The 25,536-nt window shown below is 39.4% G+C and overlaps 1 protein-coding gene across 2 annotated transcripts; it reads right to left on the bottom strand.

Moving 5' to 3' along the window:
- LOC129541398 (vascular cell adhesion protein 1-like) lies at positions 1-23,860 on the bottom strand. 2 transcript variants are annotated; one of them, XM_055403277.2, is made up of 9 exons: positions 23,707-23,860; positions 22,902-23,180; positions 20,136-20,456; positions 18,379-18,645; positions 15,919-16,194; positions 13,547-13,867; positions 12,214-12,480; positions 7,935-8,201; positions 1-932 (listed from the first exon to the last, which is right to left on the bottom strand). In XM_055403277.2, the coding sequence occupies exons 1-9, from the start codon at positions 23,768-23,770 to the stop codon at positions 778-780; spliced, it is 2,217 nt and encodes a 738-aa protein (XP_055259252.2). In that variant the 5' UTR covers positions 23,771-23,860; the 3' UTR covers positions 1-777. The 2 variants fall into 2 exon arrangements, with proteins under 2 accessions (XP_055259252.2, XP_088691646.1); XM_088835520.1 differs by lacking the exon at positions 20,136-20,456 and having other exon boundaries at positions 2-932.
- Positions 23,861-25,536: the final 1,676 nt, after the last annotated feature.

Below are 25,536 nucleotides of genomic sequence, written 5' to 3'. Positions count from 1 at the left end.
ATAAACACACAACTCTTTCAATTCCAGAAATCACCGCTTTACTATACAAAAAAAAAGAAAAAGTCCTAAACATTTACAAAAGAAAATCAAAGGAAGTTGCATTTTTAGACTACTTGGGAAAATTACACAAGAGTCTGATGAACAAACAACATCAAAAAACGTCTCTGTACCGTGTCAGTACCACCCAGAGAAATCCAGTTAGCCATTATACCAAAGGTTGAAGTGTTTAGTACCTGCAAGTCAACCCAGTGCCCCCTTGGTCTATCATTTGCCTACAACAATATAAAACCCTGGCCTCTTTACACAACATGAAACTGTTGCCCATGAACTTTACAGGAATACAATTCTGTTAAAGGAAATAAAATATTAAAAAATGACATAGTTCAGCTGCCAGTTGACATTAAGATGCATTAAGTTATAACAATCAGTTCAAGGAACACTTTAATAATTTTAGATACATTGACTCTAGTGTGCTGATATTCCAAGCAGCCTTGCCACAGCATAGTTATATACAAATCATGTTATTGTATATACACACCAAGAAATTACTCCAGTCATCTCAATGGTAGCGCCTAGTTTTAAGCAGAAGTTTTCCTTTGGCTTCTTGCTCACAGTGAGGGCCATAGGCAGACTTTTCTTTCCAAGCATTCACTGCATTCAAGGAAGCCCGAACTCCCAGTTTCTGTTTTCCTCGTGGAATGATGAGCAGTATCGAGGATCTGAACTGATAGTCTTTGGTAGAACATTTCACGCAATAGCTACACTTTACAAACATTATCACACTTTCTGTGCTTCGACAAGACTGTATGACCCTGTCATGTTGGCTTTTCTAGCAAAGTAAATAATCATTCCAATGGCAGGTATTATTAAGGAGGAGGCACAATAGAGCACCAGAAGTTCAGGAGAAAAATAGTCCTTGTTACTTTCTCTTCCTGGAAAATAACAAGATGGATGCAATTAATGTCTGGTACAAAAAGAAATTGTTTAATAATAAAAGTCACATTTTTTTTAAGAGTACCATTAGTTCTCTAAAGAAAAGTGAATCAAAGCAGTGATAAGAACCAACAGGACACAAAATGAACATTTTTTTGAATTAATCAAATAATCAGTTAGCAGTTGCTATGGTCATGATGAGTCTAAAGATGTTGTTGACTTCCGCAAACTTGGATTCAAATAGATACTGGTTCAGTAACAGGATGGAAGGAAGGGTGCAATTTTTTAGAGTTCATTTAAAAGAGTAAGAACTGGAGAAGAGTATTTGCTTTTGGAAATATAAGTATATACTAAAGAATTAGAACTCTGATCATTATGAACTAAAATAACTAACCAGTTCTCCAAGAAAAGTATCATAACTCCTAGTATGCTACCATTATGGTCAAACATCACCTGTAAGATAGTAAGGGAAAGAATTCTTGCCGATGGCGCTTTTAGAAATATATAGAAAATTTCATATTTTGTATCTCTGAAGTAGGGCACCTTAATATACATTATTCCTCTTCAGCATTTATATCATTTCATGATAATATGAAGTTCTTTGGATAGTATTATATTTTAGCTTGAGAACCCCATGAACAGTATGAAAAGGCAAAAACATAGGACATTGAAACATGAACTGCCCAGGTTGGTAGGTGCCCAATATGCTACAGGAGATCAGTGGAGAAATAACTCCAGAAAGAATGAAGAGATGGAACCAAAGAAAATACAACACCCAGATGTGGATGTGACTGGTGATGGAAGTAAAGTCCAATGCTGTAAAGAACAATATTACATAGGAACATAGAATAGTAGGTCCCATGAATCAAGGTAAATTATAAGTGGTCAAACAGGAGATGGTAAGGGTGAATATCAAAATTTTAAGAATCAGTGAACTAAAATGGACTGGAATGGGTGAATTTAACTTAGATGACCATTATATCTACTACTGTGGGCAAGAATCCCTTAGAAGAAATTGAGTAGCCATCATGGTCATTGAAAGAGTTTGAAAGGCAGTAATTGGATACAATCTCAAAAACGACAGAATGATCTCTGTCCATTTCCAAGGCAAACCATTCAGTATCACAGTAATCCAAGTCTATGCCCCAACCAATAAAGCTAAAGAAGCTGAAGTTGAATAGTTCTATGAGGACCTACAAGACCTTCTAGAACTAACAGCCAAAAAAGATGTCCTTTTCATTATAGGGGACTGGAATGCAAAAGTAGGAAGTCAAGAGAAACATGGAGTAACAGGCAAATTTGACCTTAGAGTACAAAATGAAGCAGGTCAACGGCTAATAAAGTTTTGCCAAGAGAACGCACTGGTCATAGCAAACACCCTCTTCCAACAACACAAGAGGAGTCTCTACACGTGGACATCACCAGATGGTCAATGCCAAAATCAGATTGATTATATTCTTTGCAGCCAAAAATGGAGAAACTCTAAATAGTTAGCAAAAACAAGACGAGGAGCTGACTGTGGCTCAGATCATGAACTCCTTATTGCCAAATTCAGACTTAAATTGAAGAAATTAGGGAAAACCACTAGACCATTCAGGTATGACCTAAATCAAATCCCTTATGAATATACAGTGGAAGTGAGAAATAGATTCAAGGGATTAGATCTGATAGACAGAGTGCCTGAAGAACTATGGAGAGAGGTTCGTGACATTGTACAGGAGGCAGAGATCAAGATGATCCTCAAGAAAAAGAAATGCAAAAAGGCAAAACAGTTGTCTGAGGAGGCCTTACAAATAGCTGAGAAAAGAAAAGGAGTGAAAGGCAAAGGAGAAAAGGACAGATATACCCATTTAAATGCAGAATTCCAAAGAATAGCAAGGAGAGATAAGAAAGCCTTCCTCAGTGATCAGTGCAAAGAAATAGAGGAAAACAACAGAAAGGAAAAGACTAGAGATCTCTTCAAGAAAATTAGAGATACCAAGGGATCATTTCATGAAAAGATGGGCTCAATAAAGGACAGAAATGGTATGGACCGAACAGAAGCAGAAGATATTAAGAAGTGACAAGAATACAAAGAAAAATTGCACAAAAAAGATCTTCATGACCCCGATAACCATGACAGTATGATCACTCACCTAGAGCCAGACATCACTGGCCTTAGGAAGCATCACTATGAACAAAGCTAGAGGAGGTGATGGAATTCCAGTTGAGCTATGTCAAATCCTGAAAGATGATGCTGTGAAAGTGCTGCACTCAATATGCCAGCAAATTTGGAAAACTCATCAGTGGCCACAGGACTGGAAAAGGTCCGTTTTCATTCCAAACCCAAAGAAAGGCAATGCCAAAGAATGCTCAAACTACTGCACACTTGGACTCATCACACGCTAACAAAGTAATACTCAAAATTCGCCAAGACAGGCTTCAACGTACGTGAACCATGAACTTCCAGATGTTCAAACTGGATTTAGACAAGGCAGAGGAACCAGAATCAAATTGCCAACATCCGCTGGATTATCAAGAAAGCAAGAGAGTTCCAGAAAAACATCTACTTCTGTTTTATTGACTATGCCAAAGCCTTTGACTGTGTGGATCACAACAAATTATGGAAAATTCTGAAAGAGATGGGAATACCAGACCACCTGACATGCCTCTTGAGAAATCTGTATGCAGGTCAAGAAGCAATAGTTAGAATTGGACCTGGAACAACAGACTGGTTCCAAATCAGGAAAGGAGTAGGGCAAGGCTGTATATTGTCACCCTGCTTATTTAACTTCTATGCAGAGTACATCATGAGGAACGCTGGGCTGGAAGAAGCACAAGCTGCTGGAATCATGATTGGTGGGAGAAATATCAATAACCTCAGATACGCAGATGACACGACCCTTATGGCAGAAAGCAAAAAAGAACTAAAGAGCCTCTTGATGAAAGTGAAAGAGGAGGGTGAAAAAGTTGGCTTAAAACTCAACATTCAGAAAACTAAGATCATGGCATCTGGTCCCATCACTTCAAGGCAAATAGATGGGGAAACAATTGAAACAGTGACAGATTTTATTTTGGGGGGTTCCAAAATCACTGCACATGGTGATTGCAGCCATGAAATTAAAAGATGCTTGCTCCTTGGAAGAAAAGCTATGACCAACCTAGACAGCAAATTAAAAAGCAGAGACGTTACTTTGTCAACAAAGGTCCACATAGTCAAAGCTATGGTTTTCCCAGTGGTCATGTATGGATGTGAGAGTTGGACTATAAAGAAAGCTGAGTATCAAAGAATTGATGCTTTTGAACTGTGGTGTTGGAGAAGACTTTTTTTTTAATTAATTAATTTATTTATTTTTTATTGGAGGCTAATTATTTTACAATATTACATTGGTTGGTTTTGCCATACATTGACATGAATCCGCCCCAGGTATACATGAGTTCCCCCTCCCGAACCCCCCTCCCACCTCCCTCTCCCCCTTATCCTCCCTCTGGGTCATCCCCGAACACCAGCCCCGAGCATCCTGTAACATGCATCAACCCTGAACTGGTGATTCGTTTCACATATGACAACATACATGTTTCGATGCCATTCTCCCAAATCATCCCACCCTCACCCTCTCCCACAGGGTCCCAAAGACTGTTCTATACATCTGTGTCTTTTTTGCTGTCTCGTATACACGGTTATCATTTGCATCTTCCTAAATTCCATATATATGCGTTAGTATGGAGAAGACTCTTGATAGTCCCTTTTACTGCAAGGAGATCCAACTGGTTAATCCTAAAGAAAATTAGTCCTGCATGTTCATTGGAAGGACGGTTGCTGAAGCTGAAACTCCAGTACTTTGGCCACCTGAGGCGAAGAACTAACTAATTGGAAAAGACTCTGATGCTAGGAAAGATTGAAGGCAGGAGGAGAAGGGGATGACAGAGAATAAGATTGTTGGATGGCATCACTGCCTCAAAAGACATGAGTTTGAGTAAGTTCCAGGGGTGGATGATAGACAGGGAAGCCGGGTGTGCTGCAGTCCATAGGACTGCAAAGAGTAGGACACGACTGAGTGACTGAACTGAACTGAACTGAACTGATATTTTAGCTTAAGTGTTACTTAAATAGAGAGGCATCCTCTGACCTGCATTTCCTCCAGCTTAAATTAGGAACCTTAATATACTTTTTTTCCCTAATATACTTTTATAACCACTACATTTTCCCTCCATAGTTCTCATTATAGCTTATAGTTAAACATTTCTTTGATTATCTATTAATTTTGGTTTCCTCCTTAGACTGCGAATTACATGAGGAAAGAATCTCATTTCTTTTTGATCCATCACTGTATAGCCAGTAACTGGCTCACTGCTTGGAGTAGCTTGGACCCAATAAATATATTTTTTCCAATAAATATCTTTTGAATAGTAATAAATTTTTTTCTTTCTACATCCTATCATTTTGTCACTTAGCTATAAATTGAGTACATGAAGTAATAGTATCCCAAAACTTGAAATTTAGTACTCTTTCTACTCTAGTAAAAATCATCTGACAGTTACAATATTATTTACCATTTTAAACTTATAAGAACTTCTGAAAAAGACATCATGGTATTTACTGGAGATTCATCTCTATTCACTTTTATGTTTGCATAGCACAAATACTACATTTTTTCAAGTGGTATATATATATATATATATATATATATATATATATAGTTTCAGTCCTGGAAGATTAATGAGTCATTTGGCCTTGGAAGTCATTACTTTACTTCCAGGGGTTTCTAATCACTGAAAGTCAACGAAGAAGAAAAGAATCATTAGATGAAGGGAAGCCCATTTTTTAATTATTGAAGTAAAAAATGTATCACGACAAATATAATGATAACTATCTTATTTTTCTACTTTCCCATGCTAGAGTAGAACTAGCCAGAGTGCAAATCCTAATTTAATGGGATATTCATTATCAAAATTATAGCTAGGCATCAATATTGATGACATGGTAGGTAATGGTATTTTTGATCCTATTGTTCCCTTTTCAATTTAATAAATGATGTGTTATCTTTTCCCTTTGGTTTCCCCCTCAAGCATCTATGGTAAAATTTTGCCAACGAGTTGGTTACCAGGGCAACCTTCAAATACAATTTTCTATTAGCTGTATCAACACTGAAATTCCTAAAGACTCCCAAACATTTCTATCATTGGACTACACTTGAGCAAATATATTTTTAAAACAAAACTAACAAAAAATAGTTTAAAATATCAGCTAAATGCAAAGGTTGACTAGATAAAAATTTCCAGGGAAATGACAAATTTTTGTTTCCATTCTTTTATAGTTCTCTGAAACAATAATTAGTTTGGGGGTTCTAGCTGAGTACCTATAATATACTTCAATTGTTCATTTAAGTAATGAGTGAAAAATAGCAAATATATAAAGTTCTAACTTAATAAAGCAATTAGAAAAGACAACAGTATATGAGAAAGAGTTAAAAAGTGGAGAAGAAGCTTTGATATGTCTTTAAAAGAGAAACATTAACTACAGAAAGAATTATAAAAATATTAGGAGTGCAAGTTCCTGGAACCAGGCTTAATTAAAGGTGGTCTGGAGCCACCAGGGATTAAATAGGAATAGGTGAATTTCAAGGTACTCATAATGGAGATCTCAATCTGTCCAGAAATTTCCCCAACCTCATTGGAAGCACTAATTACATATACCCCTATGTCATTTTGAGTGACAAGATACAAGGTAAATGTCCCATTCTTTGAACACATAGTAACTTCATTGGCCAGATCAACTCTTCAGAATGATCACTGCATGTGTATGACTAAAAGTTTTACATGTAATAGTGATATTTTCCCCTTTAACACTTCTAGATGGATATATTGATATTGTTTTGAAGAGGTACTGTGAAGACAGAAAACATACGGTAAGGCGTGTAATCTTGAGAGATTTGGCCAGAGGAGTAAAATTTTAAGTCATTTTCCAACCCAGGTGTAAATTTTCTTTACATTGATGAGTAGTTGCTGTATCTGGGAGCTCAGTGCCGGAGGCTCTTAAGAGTTGGTATTTGTTTACAATCACGTTTATTTCAAGTTTGGCTTCCAGTACACAAAGGAGACTCATTAGCACAAAAGGAGTGGAAGATTGAGTAGTAAAGGCTGACAGAGTCTATTTCCACTGATAAGATCAACAGGTTGTACAGTGTGTTCACAGTAGGATTAGCAGGGTTAGAAGATTAAGAGGTCCCTGAAATTCCTCTGCTGAGGCCATTGCCGCCTCCCTCCCTTTCTCCATCAGAGTACAGCAGGATGAACAAGGATCTTGGATATCTAAGGAAGCAGTTCTGCAGTCTAGAGACTCATTATGCTGTTCAACATTAAGATCACCATTCTCAATTATTATCCTGTAAAGAGTCAATCCCAGAAAATATGCAGTCACTTTGTGTTCAGAGAGTAGTACTCTCTTTGGGTAGGAAGGAAAAGGGCCTGGATAGAAACTTGCTTTATCCATGCGCCAATTCTACTTCTTCATTTCCTAATAACCCCCAAGGAAAAGTTTTGAAAATGGAGTTAAACACATAACAAATGTAAGACCTCAGAGACAAATGATGAATTGTCAACGTCTCAAAAAGCACATGGGAATTCTACACTGACTTATGATAAAAAGTCAACATCTTGGCCAAACTCCTTAGGACAGAGCACCTGTACATGATTATTTTAGGTTAAAGCGTTTGCCTCCAATGCGGGAGACCCGGGTTCGATCCCTGGGTCGGGAAGATCCCCTGGAGAAGGAAACGGTAACCCACTCCGGTATTCTTGCCTGGAGAATCCCATGGACGGAGAAGCCTGGTAGGCTACAGTCCACGAGGTCGCAAAGAGTCGGACAGGACTGAGCGACGGAACGGAAGAAATAACCATAATCGACATGGAATTCAGTTCTATTTTGCCAACTCATTCATCTAACCCTTGAAATTCTTTACAATCTACCAAGCTTGTTATAAAAATAACAAGAAACAAAAATAACAAAAAATTAAACTAACCTTTAACATCAAGTGTTAGGCTTCTTCGCTGTGAGCCGACTTCATTTTTAGATTCACATTGGTATACTCCTGCATCCTCTAACTGAGCCCTGTGAATGGTATATGCACCATCTGTAGACTTTAGCACTGTGTCGCCAGTCTCTGCTTTTTTCTTCAGAATTATCAAAGTTGGGGGAACATTCCCACACGTGCAGGAGATAATGACAGTGTCTCCTTCCTTGACACTCTCAGAGGGAAAAGCTGTAAGTTGTATGTCTTTTGGAGCAACTGTGGAAAGAATTGTAAGATAACTCTGATTGAATGACAATCAATCGTCATTGAACGGACAGAGGAGACTGGTGGGCTAAAGTTCATGGGATTTCAAGAGTCGGCGACGACTTAGCAACTAAACCACCACTGATTGAATGAAATATAAACAAATTCCATATGAATTTAATGACAGTAGCAATAGCTGTCTGGAGAAGGAAATGGCAACCCACTCCAGTGTTCTTGCCTGGAGAATCCCAGGGAAGGGGGAGCCTGGTGGACTTCCGTCTATGGGGTCACACAGAGTCGGACACGACTGAAGTGACTTAGCAGCAGCAGCAGCAGCAATAGCTGTCAAGATAGTACTAGTGCCTACTGTTTGCATTAAATATTTATAGAGGCAATTAGAGAAGTCAAGCATTTACTGGATTCTTGTAAAATGATCATGTTTTAATGAAAGAAGACATCTTATGTTTCCCTCATGTTCCTTAATACAAGGGTCCCCAACCACCAGGCCATGGACTGGTGCCAATCTGTGGCCTGCTGAGAACCCAGTCACACAGCAGGAGGTGAGCAAATTGTTATCAAGCTTCTTCTGTATTTACAGACCTTACCCATCGCTCAAGAAGTGAGGAGGCAAGAATATACAGAAGAATTATACAAAAAACCCAGATAACCACAATGATGTCATCACTCACCTAGAGTCAGACATCTTAGAGTTCAAAGTCAAGTGGGCCTTAGGAAGCATCACTATGAACAAAGCTAGTGGAGGTAATGGAATTCCAGTTGAGCTATTTCAAATCCTAAAAGATGATGTTGTTAAAGTGCTGCACACAATATGCCAGCAAATTTGGAAAACTCATCAGTGGCCACAGGACTGGAAAAGGTCAGTTTTCATTCCAGTCCCAAAGAAAGGCAATTACAAAGAATGTTCAAATAATTGCCCAATTGCACTCATTTCACACGCTAGCAAAGTAATACTCAAAATTCTCCAAGACAGGCTTCAACGTATGTGAACCGTGAACATCCAGATGTTCAAGCTGGATTTAGAAAAGGCAGAGGAACCAGAGGTCCAACTGCCAACATCCTTTGGATCATAGAAAAAGAGAGAATTCCAGAAAAACCTCTACTTCTGCTTTTTTACTATGCTGAAGCCTTTGACTGTGTGAGTCACAACAAACTATGGAAAATTCTTAAAGAGATGGGAATACTAGACCACCTTACATGCCTCCTGAGAAACCTGAAGCAGCAGATAGAACTGGACATGGAACAACAGACTGGTTCCAAATCAGGAAAGGAGTGTGTCAAGGCTGTATATTGTCACCCTGCTTATTTAACTTATATGCAGAGTACATCATGCAAAATGCTGGACTAGATGAAGCACAAGCTGGAATAAGATTGCCAGGAGAAATACCAATAATCTTATAAGCAAATGACACCACTCTTATGGTAGAAAGTGAAGAGGAACTAAAGGGCCTCTTGATGAAGGTGAAAGAGAAGAATGAAAATCTGGCTTAAAACTCAGTATTCAAAAATGAAGATTGTGGCATTCCGTCCCATCACTTCATGGCAAATAGATGGGGAAACAATGGAAACAGTGATAGGCTTTATTTTTGAGGTTCCAAAATCACTGCAGATGGTGACTGCAGCCATGAAATTAAAAGACACTCCTTGGAAGAAAAGCTGTGACCAACCTCAGTTCAGTTCAGTCACTCAGTCGTGTCTGACTCTTTGCGACCCCATGAATCACAGCACGCCAGGCCTCCCTGTCCATCACCAACTCCCGGAGTTCACTCAAACTCATGCCCATAGAGTCGGTGATGCTATCCAGCCATCTCATTCTCTGTCGTCCCCGTCTCCTCCCGCCCCCAACCTTTCCCAGCATCAGAGTCTTTTCCAGTGAGTCAACTCGTCGCATGAGGTGGCCAAAGGATTGGAGTTTCTAGACAGCATATTAAAAGCAGAAATGTTATTTTGCCAACAAAGGTCCATATAATATATATAGTCAAAGCTATGGTTTTCCAGTAGTCATGTATGGATGTGAAAGTTGGACTATAAAGCTGAGTGTCAAAGAATTGATGCTTTTGAACTGTGGTGTTGGAGAAGACTCTTGAGAGTCCCTTGGACTGCAAGGAGATCCAGCCAGTCCATCCTAAAGGAAATCAATCCTGAATATTCATTGGAAGGACTGATGCTGAAGCTGAAGCTCCAATACTTTGGTCTCCTGATACAAAGAGCCAACTCATTAGAAAAGACCCTGATGCTGGGAAAGATTGAAAACAGGAGAAGAAGGGGAGGACAGAGGAAGAGATGGTTGGATGGCATCACTGACTCAATGGACATAAGTTTGAGCAATCTCAAGGACAGGGAAGCCTGGCTTGCTGCAATCCATTGGGTCACAAACAGTCTAACATGACTGTGTGACTGAGCAAGAACAGCAACCCATTGCTTGAATTACCGCCTTAGCCCCACCTCCTATCAGATCAGTGGTGACATTAGATTCTCATAGATGAATGAAAACCCTACTGCACTTGAATCTCCCCCAAACCAGCCCCCTCTCCCATCCATGGAAAAATTATCTTCCATGAAATCAGTCCCTGGTGCCAAAAAAGTTGGGAACTGCTGCCTTAATGTAATTCTTACCCAGCTTAGCCAACAAATAGCTGTTTAAAAACAGTCATAGATTTCAAATGTGGAAAATAATTTTTTTTTTTGGTCACACAGTTGTGCAAATATTTCTTTATGTATAAAAGCCTTTGCAGGATTCTGAGTTTTGAGCTAGACCATTCCAGATCAAAAAATTAAGTTGTGCAGAGATGGCTCTTATAATCCTTAACACCAGTTGTTATCCTGAGCTAAGTACCTGACAAACAACGTCTCTGTTAATATGCAACCTGTGGAGGGGAGGTTATCACCATTTTGTAAGTGAGGTTCCCATTAAGATTATCTGTTTTGTGACTTGATACTCTTTCTTCAACCAAAACTAGCCTAAGGGCCTTCTTTAAGGTAGTGCATTGCTCCTCCAAGTTTCTTCCTTTCCTTTAAAATACAAATTATTATTGTAATGGTAACAAGGCAGTCATTAACACCTTAGTGGAAATAATACCAAGGGGTAGGAGAGGAACAGTCAGCCCTAGTGAAGAAGACCTCAACCCAAAAGGGAAGATATGAGGGAAATCCAAAATGACCACTTCGTGACTTTGCCCAAAACTGCCTAGAGCTGCAAGCTGTCAACTAGAAATTATTTTGTTCTCAGTTTTGCCTCTCCATCCTGGAAAGAATGGGTCTGGATCTCCTAACTTAATCCATCCTGGTGATTCTATGCCATTTTATTGATGAACCAGAGGGCAAGGTCAGTGCTACTCAATCTCTGAATTTATAAAAGATTTAAGTGCCTTCTTAGACTTCTAAGCAAATCCTAGCAGTCATCTTATGAGATTACCATGAGGAATTTAATCCAGTTAGATAAAGTAATTTTGTATGCTAGGTGCTAAGTTGCTTCAGTCATGCCCAACTCTTTGCGACCCTATGGAGCATAGCCCGCCTGGCTATCCTGTCCATGGGATTCTCCAGACAAGAATACTGGAGTGGGTTGCCATGCCCTCCTCCAGGGGATCTTCCCTATCTAGGGATCAAACGCACGTCTCTTACATTTAACCCACATTGGCAGGCAGGTTCTTTAACACTAGTGCCTCCTGGGCCCTAAGTAATTCCAAAATATGTATATACATATTTCTATCCTGTTTTCAACACCATAATTAATGCCTTGTAAGTATAATTGGAACTTTTCGCACAGTTCCTGAAGCTAGCCTTCCACTTGAGGTTTAAAGAATTTTAGGATAAGTGACTTGAAATGGTTCATGGGGATAACTCTTCCAGGAGCTTTCCATGCAGAGGAAATATCATGAGCTCTTCAAAAGGCTCAATACTTTTTATTTTAGAAAATCTTATTTCCAGAAGGACTTTGTTCAAAACCAGTAACACAACCAAAATAAGACTGACACTAATAACCCATTTAATCACTTTAGCTCACCTTGGATAATTAATTTGACTTCTTTTCTACTTATTCCAGCCTGGTTAATGCCTTCACAGACATAAATACCAGAATCTTCCATTTTTGTAGACATGAAGGTGAGAGTTGCGTTCTCAGAAAGAGGCTGTAGATCCCCATTACTTAGCTGCCTGCTCCACAGGATTTGGGGAGCTGGAAGGCCATCACTAGAGCATGTCATATTCACAGAACTACCTTCCTCCAGGATGGAGGAGGGACTGACCAAGATGCTTGTATCCCTGGGAGCAACTGAAAAGATAAAAAGACACTTGTTAGCTTGGCTGGTTACACCCTGCCATAGAGTTTTGCTAATGTTATAAAACTTGGCTATGAGTTTAATGGATTAGAACAATTTGTATCTTGATAACTTTACCAAAGGAAGTTTCTGCCCCCATTTACTATAACAGATACAGAATAATTGTTGTTGCTATTGTTTAGTCCCTGAGTCGTGTCTGCTTCTTTGTGACCCCATAGACTGTAACCTCCTGGCTCCTATGTCTGTGGGATTTCCCAAGGAAGAATACTGGAGTGGGTTACCATTTCCTCTTCAGGGGATCTTCCCCACCCTAGGATCCAACTTGCATCTCCTGCATTGGCTCTTTACCACTGAGTCACCAGGGAAGCCCAATACAGAATGATAGAGTAGAACATGGATGCATCATGGATATTTACTCTCTTGCTGTCAAAGACTGGATGGTCAATGATAGTGTGTATTGACATTTATGGTACACTAAACATGACCATGAACCTTGCAAACCACCTATGAAAAGGTGGACTCTTTTTCTACTTCTTGAATCTAGGCTCCCCTTGAGATTAACTTTGACCAATATACCCTGGAAGAAGTAACACTGTAGGACTTCCAAGCCTAGACCACAAGAGGCCACCTTCATTATCGCTCTCTTGAAACACTGCGCTCTGGTGACTAAATCTATGCTACCTTCCCTGAGAGGCACCACATGGAGAAAGGAAGGTCCAGACACCCCCAGCGAAGGCCCAGATGTGTGAGTGAAGCTACCTGGGACCACCCCCACCGACCTTCTAACTGACTGAATGAATACGTGAGCTCATCTAATACCATATTGAACATACAACCCGTTTGACCTCTTCTCAAAGTGCCAGCTTAGAATCATAAGCAAATAAACACTTGCTTTAAGCTTGGAGGTGGTTTTTTTTTTTTTTAAATCAATATTTTGTAGTTTCTTTTCAATTATTTTTTCACAATGGTTTCAACCAACTACCTCATGTTGACTATTACCTGGCAAACATGACCCAAAAAATTCACATTAAATTGTGGATACATCATACACGTACTTACCATTAACATAAAGTGTCTGTGTACTCTGCCTTTGTTTGGGTTCAAATTCCATTTCATCAGTTGATAACCGAGCCAAACAAACAAGAACATGTCCAGTATCTTCAGTGGTGGGGATGAAGGTCATCTCCAAACTCTTGGTCTCTGGGGCTTTCTTACTTACATCTTTTGAGAATATTTTATTCATCATAATACTCTCCCCTTTAAACAATTCAATCTCCAGCCGGTCAAAAGGATACACATTAGGAACTTTGCAGCTTACAGTGACTGGGTTTCCACTCACTAACGGACCACTCATTTCAATTTCTGGATCACTGGGGAAGGCTGCAAATATCAAGCAAAATATGAGGTTTATATGTGACACTAGAAGAAAAACAGAGCTAAAATCTTTATTAAATGCAAAGGTCTCAAAATGAAGGTTTTAATTCACCTGAAATAAAATGGTTACTAATAGATGCATCACAACATTAAATATAAATATTTATGATATCAAATATAAATAATGCTGGAAACAAAAAATACATAGAACATCAAATCATCAAGAATAAGTATACTTCTTACTCATCTCTCCTTAGCGATACAGTCTTGCTGACAGCTACAGACTAGTCTTTTCAAAGGACACATCAGCTTCTACCAACTTACTTGGTAAATATATATTCTAAACATTGCATTATTTTTTGTGATATATTAGATGTTTACTGTGTGCTAGTCCCTTAATATTCATTATCTCTGTCTTCAAAGCAGCCTAATCTAATGGGTGTTAACTTATTTTAAAGCCAAAAAATCGTGCAAAGAATGTATTTGATAGCTAGGGAGACTTATAAAACTTATAAAGGCTAAGAGTCTGCCATTTAATGTCATATCTAGTAAGTCACCCAGCTGAGATCAGAATTCCTATTTCTTTGATCTAGAGCCCAGGCTTAGGTTCACAAAGCCATGCAGTGTAAACATTTTTATTTCCAACAGCCAAATTTAGGCAGATAGTTTTAAGTGTTCCTTGGATAATACTTGTAGTGCAGAAAAAAATATAAGAGATTTAGGTTCTAAATAATGTTTATAATACATCTGATACAAATCAATAAAAGTGAGATTAGAATGGTTATGAAGAGCAAGAGCAATGCTGAATTCTTTCTTTCTCCTTAAGCAAAATGTCATCAAAGTGGTAGGTTCTCTAATGTTTCCTCTTGACCATAAGCCTTCACTGCTGGTTCTCATTGCTGTTGGGAATGTGCCTGCATCAGCAGCTCCTGGACTCTTGGTAACATGGTAAAGTAATCATATCGCTTCTTTGGAGAGATTCAAATATCTTTCTAGACATGCTCTAACTCATTTTGAACAAAATCCTGAGGGGTAACACAAGTTTGGGCAGGATTTCTGGAGGAACATGTCCACAATTGTTCTCTTGAATTCTGCTGAATAAAAACAAGGCAAATGTATGGGCTGTGTGCTGTGCTTAATCATTCAGTCGTGTCTGACTCTATGCAACCCCATGGACTATGTAGATCCCCAGACTCCTCTGTTCGTGGAATTCTCCAGGCAAGAATACTGGAGTGGGTTGCCATTTCCTCCTCCAGAGGATCTTCCTGACCCAGGGATCGAACTCACATCTCCTGCATTGCAGGCCGATTCTTTAACATCTGAGTCACCAGGGAACTTTCTGATTGCTTTGCGTATCTTGTCCCTCCTTCATTACAAACTGAGTAACTCCAGCAATGGCAATTCATAGAGATTGAAGCTATTCAGGATTTTTGTTAAGGTGACAAGAATAGCAAGAAGAAGCATAGTATATGTATGTGGTATAAATCAATACTCAAATCCACTGCAGTCTCCTGGTGCTTCTTTTCACCCAAGCTGCTGTGCTGACCATCCCCAGTGACCATTCTAACTCCCAGGTTTTCTCCTGCTCCCCATTGCCTCATGTCTCCATCCTGCCAATCGGCTTTCAAATGTGCCTTCAAAACTGGAGGTTCAGGCCTCACCCCCCGTTTGAATAACTGAGCAACAGTCATCCTATCCCATGATCTGAATGGGCACTGACACTACTCTTACACAACCACCTCCATATACACTATATACACCCAGAGCAGAGTGGAAAGCAGGGAGTATGAAGTTTGTTCATGATGAGAGAGTATCGACCCGACACAAACTAAGGATTGGGGATGCTTGGTTGATACATAATATATACTTAAGATTTAGGGCAATTAAGTTGCATCAAAAACTCTGGTTTGGAGATTTGAGAACCATTCCCAATGCTAAATTCCCTTCCTAAACACAAAGATCTTGTTGTGTATCACAGATGTGCATTCTGCTTCTTCCAGTGGAACTGGGAACGACAGCAATAACAAAAACAGTAAGCAATTCTGAAAAGCACTTACAGTAGGGCTTCACCTGGATTCTCTTTTCCAGTTTCTTTTGTGCACACATCGCAGTGCACAGGTAGAAATGTTCGTTCTCAAAACTCACAGGGCTCAGTGTCAACGTGGACTTGGAGCCCTCACTCCTCACCATCCCGTTCAGAGGGCTGTCTATCAGGGTTCTCCAAGAGAAAGATGGGGACTCGCAGTCCTTGACATCACAGGTCAATACAACTGAGTCACCAATCTGAGCAGCAATCTGGGGTCCAGGCAAGATCTCAACAGTAAAGTTTTTTTCTGGGGTGAAGGGAGAAAAGAACAAGAAAAAATAAAATAAATTTTCTTCTTTCACCAAAGTTTAATACACTGTATAGTTTTTGGCTTCTTTTTAGTTAACATCTATGCCGAGAATATATTATTCCTTTCCACTTTGAGACTATCAGGAAAGGAATTACATCTTTCAAGAACAAACCCACAAGACACTGTGATTCATTCATTAAACAGATTGAATAAAGATAAAAATTTGTCTATTGAGAATGGCATATTTTCCTAACAAAAATTCATTCTCCACTCAAATGTATTTATCAAATTCCTATAACTGTGGAACAACAGCTCAAAAATATGAAGCTCCAGTGTATCAAGCACTATTTAAACCACTTTACATATATGAATATTATCTCATTTAACCCACACAACTTCAGGATCTGGTATCATTACTTCTCCTTGCCTCTCATTTTCTGTTTCTACTTTTCCTTATTTTCCTTCCCTTCCTCCTCTTCCTCCTCCTCCCCTTTCTTCTTGAGGAAAAATGATAATTTCACCCAGCTTGCAAGTGGCACAATTAGGACTTGGAGCCAGGTGATTTAAGATTCCAGCTTTTAACTTGAACAACCAATTCAAAATATCCTCATGTGGAAATAAAATCTAAGTACTGAAAAAAAGCTCTATGAATATGCCTTCTGATTAGAAGCAGTATCCATAATGGACCAGTATTTAGAGCTTCTATATCAACAGAATAAAATTGTACCATTGAAAGTCACACAGAATCACACTGAAAACAAAGTCAAAATCTAAGGATTAAAGTGATATGCAAGCCACCTCTTAAATTTGTGTAACACAATGTAAAAATACAATGAAATCAGGGACTGAAAACTGAGATGCCAGGTCAAACTCCTAAGTCTCAAATATCTAGAAAATCTCTTTGGCTGCCAATGCTATCCCCGTGGGGCACCCTGGCTGCTTTGGGATGACTGTCCCAGGAGAAAAGGAATTTCAAATCTTGACTCTATTTCCCTGGTGAAAGTGGGAATCCTTGAGCACCTCTGAAAGTGACAGATGAGACTCCACAGAAAACTCGCCCTTATGAATAGCCGGTTGGAGGTAGAAGAAAGCTCAACATATACATGATCCAAAGGCACTACATTTTGAAGGGTTCTCATCCGTGCCAGATTTTTTTCAGTTTGATTGGTCTAATAGGGCCATTATGGTATCTTCCAAAGAATGCTTTCCTCAAATTACCATAACAAACTGATGTGCTACCAGATTTTTGAAGAGAAATTTCATTCATAACAGTAAGCACTGTTCTAAATCCCTTATATACTAGTGTGAGAATGGAGAATTTAAAGATCTACTTCCTGTCTGTGAACAGTCTCAGATTATTCTTTACAGTTGCTGCCTGTGTTACCATGTAAACGCATGGCTCCTGGAAAAGCAACTTTGAGACAGAAAAAAGTGAGTGTTAGTCGTGTCTGACTCTTTGCAACCCCATGGACTATAGCCACCAGGCTCCTCTGTCCATGGAATTCTCCAGGCAAGAATACTGGAGTGGGTATCCATTCTCTTTTTCAGGGGATTTTCCCGATCCAGGGATCAAACTTCAGGTCTCCTGCGTTGCAGGCAGATTCTTTACCATCTGAGTCACCAGGGAAGTCCCCAAGGAGCAGAAAGAAGAGGAAAATTCAAGGGATGAGACAATGAAATAATGCTGCTGCTGCTAAGTCACTTCAGTTAATGTCTGACTCTATGCTACCCCATAGACGGCAGGCCACCAGGCTCCCCCATCCCTGGGAGTCTCCAGGCAAGAACACTGAAGTGGGTTGCCATTTCCTTCTCCAATGCATGAAAGTGAAAAGTGAAAAGTGAAGTCGCTCAGTCATGTCTGACTGTTAGTGACCCCATGGACTGCAGCCCACCAGGCTCCTCCGTCCATGGGAGTTTCAAGGCAAGAGTACTGGAATGGGTGCTATTGCCTTCTCCGGTTGAAAGAAGATGAGCAATGAGAAAGAACAAAAACAGCAGAGCCATGGATGCTCTGGCAGGAAAGATTACCAAGAAGCAAGAGTAAGGTGAGTATATAATTGTGCTAAAGTACATAACAGTCAGATGGATCATCAATAAAACTTAATGAAGTAATTTTGACAATGAAGCTATTTCACTATTGCCTAAATCTCAATGACAGCACCTTTTTCAATTTCTGCTTACCTTGAACAATTAATTTCACCTCTTTTCTGTCTTTCCCAACAGGGTTATTTCCTTCACACACATAAATCCCAGAATCTTCTGCCCTCATAGAAATTAAAGTGAGAGTTGCATTCTCGGAAAGGAGCTGTAGATTCCCACTGTCTAGTTTCTTGCTCCAGAGAATCCGTGGAGCTGGTAGACCTGCACTGGTACACGTCATCGTCACAGAGTCGCCTTCCTGCAGCCTTGTGGAGGGATTCACGGATACAGCTGTGTCTTTGGGTGAGACTGAGAAGGCAGGGCACAGTATTAGTCGTTGCTAAGCATCATAAGGGTCCCACAGGGCTACTGTAAATACTCTCATGGACTGTATTTACAGCTTTCTCAATCTGATAAACTTACTCTGCCAAACTAGTACAAAGAATTGCTGAGTCATGAAAATCAGTCAATCCAGTTTCTGACTGATTTGATGGAGTTACTGATTTTGATGTTTGGTGTTTTCAGATGGCCACAGATACTCAGAAATTAAGAAAAACCCTTAGAATTATGTGGTTCAATCTCCCAGGTAAGGTACAAATTCCAGCTCAGCTTCCTTGCCAAATGTTCATGCAGGTCAGCTTCAATACTTCTGGTGCACAAGGCAGTCCACTGCCTTATAGTAAATACTGTCCATTTGATTTTTGGACAGCTCTGACTATTAGAACATTTTCCCTCTATTGAGCTGAAATCTTTCTCTTTGTAACTAACTTCTATACACCGGTCATAGTTCAGTCCTCTACTGCTACAGAATAATCCAAATTTCACTTTTACATGACAGCCATTCAGATACTTAATTATAGCTCTCATCTCCAAGTTTTATGTTCCTAGGAAGAATATCTCCTATTTCAGACTATTCTTCTCAAAACATTGATAAAATCCTTTCCATCTCATTCTGTCTCTGCTAAACATGTTGTAGAAGGCAATGCTCCTTTTAACTATGGTGTCTAGAGAAGGCCAGGGCATTTTAGTCTAGAACAGAGCACAGTGAGTCACTCCTACACAATTTTGGGATTACAAGACTGCCTCAACTCCCCCAACCATCTCCAAGAGAATGGAGACAATCAAATCTCATCTCCTCTCTCCCACACCATGCACACGTGTCCAGGTGTGCACACACACATACACACTCACAGACAGACTAAGTGCAGCTTGTAAAACTTCTATACCTTGATATTTCAAGGCATGATATAAGAGTTTAAAAAACATAATTTAAAAAATTTTATCACTTGAGCCTATTATTTCCCACTACCCAATCAAGTGGTGGTGATTTAGTCACCAAGTCGTGTCCAACTCTTGTGACCCTCTGGGCTGTAGCCGCAGGGCTCCTCAGTCAATGGGATTTAATAGGCAAGAGTACTGGAGGGGGTTGCCATTTCCTTCTCCATGGGATCTTCCCAATCCAGGGATAGAACCCTGGTCTCCTGCATTGCAGGTAGATTCTTTACCGACAGCCACCAGGGAAACTCCCCAATCAGGTGGTATTATCATTATTCCCCTTTGATAGACTGAGAAATTCAGGGACTCTAATTCACAGTTAATGGAGACAGAACTGAAGCTCAACTTTTCTCAACCCTAATTGGGTGTGCTTCTTTTTGAATTATGCAGTTGACAAGAATTATGCTCTCGGTGAATCAAAATGGTATAAAAACTACAAACATGTTTCTTCTTGACTGTAGCTTCTCTTTATTGCTGTATATATATCCAAGAGTATATTCCCATAGACAGACACAAGTACTTACTGTAGACTTCCAGTTCTTTTGTAGTTTTCCTTACTTTGGGTGGAGAATCATCATCATAAATGTGTAATGTAGCTTGACAAACAAGAGCTTTCCCAATATCCTCATCAGTAGGCGAGAAGGTCACTTCCAAACTCTTAGTTTCCTGAGCCTTTTTTTCTGAAGGCTCCAGAAATTCCTGTATTTTCATGGAACGGTTGCCTTTCCACAACTCTATCTCCAGCCTTTCAAACGGGTAAACATCAGGCACCGAACACGTGACTGTGACTGGCTTCCCGACCTCCGGGGGGCTACTGAAATGAATCTCTGGGTCCTTAGAGAAAGCTGCAAAGGTCAAACGAGTACATGCATGTGGGTTTTTTTGTTCATATTGTGTAAAGTCCCTGACTGATTTAAATCAATGTAATCTGAGTCTAATATTTTTGTGAATACAATCTTAATACAACAGAATGAATTGTGTAAATAGCCTTTCATGGTTTGGGGTGCGTTCAAAATTGGAACAACCTGTTAGAGAGTTCTTCAGTTCTGATCCTGCATGTACAAAGGGTTACATGTTGCCAGAGTAAAAGGAGGGAGAAGAAACTTATGTTTATTGAATACGGATACGTGCCCATCCCTGTGCTATTCATTTAACATTGATGACTTTATTTTATACTGACAACAACCCTAAGAAATAGGTACCACATTTCATAGATTATGAAAGCATAGATTTAACATATTTGCATAAGTTTGCTAAGGTCACACAACTAGTGATGGTAAAGCTGGGATTTAAACTCAAGATTTTTATTATTCTGTATTGCTACTGGGACTTTCATTGTGTTATGTCACAGTCTTATTTTAGTGAGGGTAGATGTACTTCATTTTGTAGATAAGGAACCTGAGGCTTAGAATGCCATGGCAAATAATAACTATTGGGATAAATAGGCTAAGAAATGAAAAGAACAACTCTAAATAATTAGCTTCTGAAAATGGTGTCTCGGAAAGACATTCATCCACCAGAAAAGTACACCTGTGTGATCTTTAAGTTATGGAAGGCAGATTTGCCTCCCAAAATATCTAACTCAACATCTAACTACTATTCCACTTGAAATTTTTAGTGCCAAGGAACACACTAGTTCAGTGAGCCATTGCTTTCTTTGCAAGGCTGCTTTCCATTGCAAAACTGCCATGATGGTAACACATTGGCTTGATTCAAGACTGTGAAATAAGGAGAATACAAAGGTCCCAACTCCAAAGAATTTTACAATCAAATGTGGAATGGAGACAGGACTGTTAAACATAATGAAAGACAGACATTTTTGGAAAGAAAAGAAAAACTTCAGGCAAGATAATTAAAGCCAGAAGAAACTTCTGTTCTCTATTTAAATCTTCAACTATATGGTTCCTGCAAGGAGAGGCAAAGGAACTGGCAAATATTTGCTATATGAAGAAACAGTACTTTTCATTTTTCCACCCATAATTCTGTCCCTTGTATTCTGAAAGATATGCACCTATAATCCATATAGTTTGCTGTCAGATGATACAAGAACTGGCTATTTTCCCCTGTATTTACATAAAGGGGCCTTTCAAGGAGCTCAGAAGGCTGTACAGACATAAACTCTGTATGTACAACCGGCATAATTGAAAACAGTCAGCCAAACACAGTTTCTTGAGAAGCATTAGCAACATATGGGATTATTGAAAAATAAGTTAATTTATTGGTTATTGGATCAAGTTGAGCTCCTCTATAGCAAAAGAAAAGCAACATAATTAAAAACGATAATCAAATGATGTCTTCCTGAAGAGATGACTATCAAGAATTCCAGTTTTCTGGCAGGAGCAATAACCAGAATGCAAGTGATGTATTTCAGGTTATTTTTCTTTTTTTACTCTTTTTGCTACCTTTCTTTACTAGTTTGAGAATGAATTGGAATACATTTTGGTAGGCTAGTAAACAAAGGTTATTCATTCACATTCACTAGGCAAATCAAGTTCATTTTCCAAATATCCTTGAGTTTGAGCTGTTGAGCATTAAGACTTAATGGCACCAAACAAAAACAGAAATCAAACCTCCTAAATTTATCTTTGCTGAAGTCAAATGAGTGAAAAGTTTGCAGATATTTTTCTTCCGTCTAAGGGGGAAGGTTTTATACCAAAGCCCATTATTAATTATAGATCTCCTACTTAATCTTTAAACTAATTTTAAGTACCGATTTGCTTTAGAATAAATAAATAGAAAATCCCTGAAGTATGGAATTCATAGATTATTTGGACACATGGACAAGTACACATGTAAGAATCCAACTGAAAAGAATTAAGAAAAACGAAACAAAATAAAAGAACCTTAGAGAACTTCACTTTAAGGCTAAGGAAACTGAGGCCTAGAGAAGCTGAATCTTACCCCTTACCTATGGTCACCACATTCATGGCAGAGTTGGAAGCAGAAGCCAAGATTTGGGTCTCTAGTCTGGTGGTAGATTCAACTGTCTTCTAGATTTCTTGCAGCAGTATGTCCCCTAGCCAAGAATCTGGACATGAATATCCTTTTTAATTTTTTTCTCTTAAAACTATCCTTTTAATCATTTTAAAAAAAACCATAATTTTATCACTGACTCAATGAACATGAGTTTGAGCAAGTTGGTGATGGACAGACACCTGGCGTGCTGCAGTCCATGCGGTCGCAAAGAGTTGGACATGACTGAATGATTGAACTGAACTGATTCTTGAAAAAAAAAAAACTTATTTTAAAGCAAAATGGAGAGAAAATCAAATATTGACTACAGTACTCACAGTAGATCTCCACTCGGATTGCTTTCTCCAGCTTCGTAGCCCCGCAAATCACTGTGCACAGGTACTGGTGTTCATTCCCGAAACTAACAGGATCCATGAGCAGCGTGGATGTGGGCCCCTCATTTCTCACCTTCCCGTTCAGTGGACTGTCCATCTGAGTTCGCCAAGAAAATGATGGGGACTCACAGCCTGTTGCGCTACAAGTCAGTGAAACAGAGTCACCAATCTGAGCAAAAATTTCGGATTCACTTGGGAATATGTCGATTTGGGAAGCTTGAGCTGTGAAAGCAAAAAGAGGAAAACAAGCTTACCATTTGTTTGTTTAGTATTCTACTCCCTCTCTGTTCTAGTATAATACCCAGATCTGGATGATCTCTTTCCTAAACTGCTTCTAAGTAATGCAAGGCAGCACTGGAGTCCCTGCCAAAGGAAGGTACTGAATTTATCTTCACTTAGAAGTTTCACCTCTGACCTTGATGCCCATTTATCAGTTGTTTTGTCACTAGCCAAGTTTGTTCTCATTATCAAGTACAGGAAGCTAAAGAGACAGACCTTCCTAGAGATGGAATCCAATTATTCATTCAGCATTGCAAAAATCCAAAAAATATCAACTTTGCTGCTCTAACTATGACAATATAATGGTATAAATTAATAGCAATAGTCAATATTAAAAGTTAAATTAAGTTTTCCCACTCTTTAAAAATCCTTCTGCCTTTCTTTACTATTATAACAAAACTGATTAAAGCCAAAGTCAGGGCTAAAATGGAATGTTAGCTTTTGGAACAAATCAAGGAGAAGAACTTACAAACTGCAAACACCATCCAAAGTATATCTGAGGCTCCAAAGATCACAAACATCTTCCTAAGCATTTTAAGTTGCTGCTCTTATGAGAAAATGATTCCAAAACACTTCTTTCTGTCCCTCCTGAAGGTGCCTGGGAAGAGTCTTGAGCTCCTAAAGCCAGTGAGGTTTGGTAAGGAATGAAATAGAAAGTCGGCTCTTTATAAAGTGTCTTGTTGCAGAGGCGGAGGGAAATCCCTTCAAGGGGAAACCTGGAGCAGAGCCAGAAAAAAAGTTTAACTGACACCCAGCCAAGTCCAGCATTAACCCCTTCCGTGGCACTCAGCACTGAAACTGCTCTCTCCATCACAGAAAAAGAAAACACTTCCACGGCTATAAAATTAAAACATTTTCTCGCTTTTCATTCCAAAAGGATATCTTGCCTGATAGATAAATGCAAATGCTTGTTTCAGAATGAGGTTTTCTGAATCCAACAGGGGAGAAGAGAGTCAGAGAAATAGTAAATTGCACTCTAGTTCTTGAAGAGGCTGAACAAGCACGATGTCATGTGAACTGATTTTTCTCCATTATGAAGATATATTTGCAATTCAAAAACAGACTATATTTTCTCATGCAAACAAAAGGAAAAGATCTTTTCTTTTGATTTATTATTTTTTAAAAGGGAGACAGCGTAGCTTCTGAGTTTTATACTTTTTATTCACAAAATAGATTTTTGGACAACAAATATCAAGTTTCTGAAATGATTTTCTTGAGTACAGAATGAAGGAATCCTACAAAAAGTAGAGAAATAATTTTCTTCTTTTGTTTTAGAAAAGTTACCAATTCTCGGTTCAGTCGCTGGATAATTCAGTCTTAAATGCAAATGTGTGGAATTCCTCTGAAATGGTAAATCTCTCAGACTATGAGACTTATACAGTAAAAACATGAAAAATAATTTGTTTTTCTTACATAAGAGATGAGGACAATAATTTTATGCTCTTTTTACACTCCAATAAAATGACTTAAAGGATATTTTTTAATAGCTGTTTTTGCCTTGCACACACATACTTAAGTTTTTGCAAAAGCTTACCCATCAGAAAGAAACCAGAACAACCACTTCCTTGTATTATACATGTGCAGTCTTTCTCCTTCATCGGAAGGATCATCAATGCCTATCATGGTCCCTGACCAGTTCTTGTTCTTCATTGTATCTACTTCTGCCTTCCCAATGTCTAATGCATGGTTTACACTTCTGTTCCCCGTTCGGTCACTCAGTCGAGTCCGACTCTTTGCAACCCCGTGGACTGTAGCCTACCAGGCTTCTCCGTCCATGGGATTCTCCAGGCAAGAATACTGGAGTGGGTTACCGTTTTCTTCTCCAGGGGATCTTCCCGACCCAGGGATCGAACCCGGGTCTCCCGCATGGGGGGCAGACGCGTTAACCTCTGAGCCACCCGGATCATCCCTGACCAGTTCTTGTTCTTCACTGTATCTACTTCTGCCTTCCCAATGTCTGATGCATGGTTTACACTTCAGTTCAGTTCAGTTCAGTTCAGTCGCTCAGTCGTGTCCGACTCTCCGTGACCCCATGAATCACAGCACGCCAGGCCTCCCTGTCCATCACCAACTCCCGGAGTTCACTCAACCCCATGTCCACAGAGTCGGTGATGCCATCCAGCCATCTCATCTTCGGTCGTCCCCTTCTCCTCCCGCCCCCAACCTTTCCCAGCATCAGAGTTTTTTCCAGTGAGTCAACTCGTCGCATGAGGTGGCCAAAGTATTGCAGTTTCAGCTTTAGCATCACTTAGCGGTTACCAAAAACGTGCAACCATAAATAGTTTAAATTAAAATTTGG

Source organism: Moschus berezovskii, chromosome 4 (assembly GCF_049115385.1).
Source record: "Moschus berezovskii isolate FMDL1 chromosome 4, NW_MosBer_1.0, whole genome shotgun sequence".
NCBI classification, from domain to species: Eukaryota; Metazoa; Chordata; class Mammalia; order Artiodactyla; family Moschidae; genus Moschus; species Moschus berezovskii.
This window is presented reverse-complemented; position numbering and strand designations above follow the sequence as displayed.

Coding starts and splice junctions, on each gene's coding strand:
- LOC129541398 (XM_055403277.2), bottom strand. CDS start 23,770: ATGCTTAGGAAGATGTTTGTGATCTTTGGAGCCTCAGATATACTTTGG. Junction 20,457..22,901: donor AATCCGAGTGGAGATCTACT/GTGAGTACTGTA, acceptor TGACCTTTGCAG/CTTTCTCTAAGGACCCAGAG. Junction 16,195..18,378: donor GGTGAAATTAATTGTTCAAG/GTAAGCAGAAAT, acceptor CCTTCACCCCAG/AAAAAAACTTTACTGTTGAG.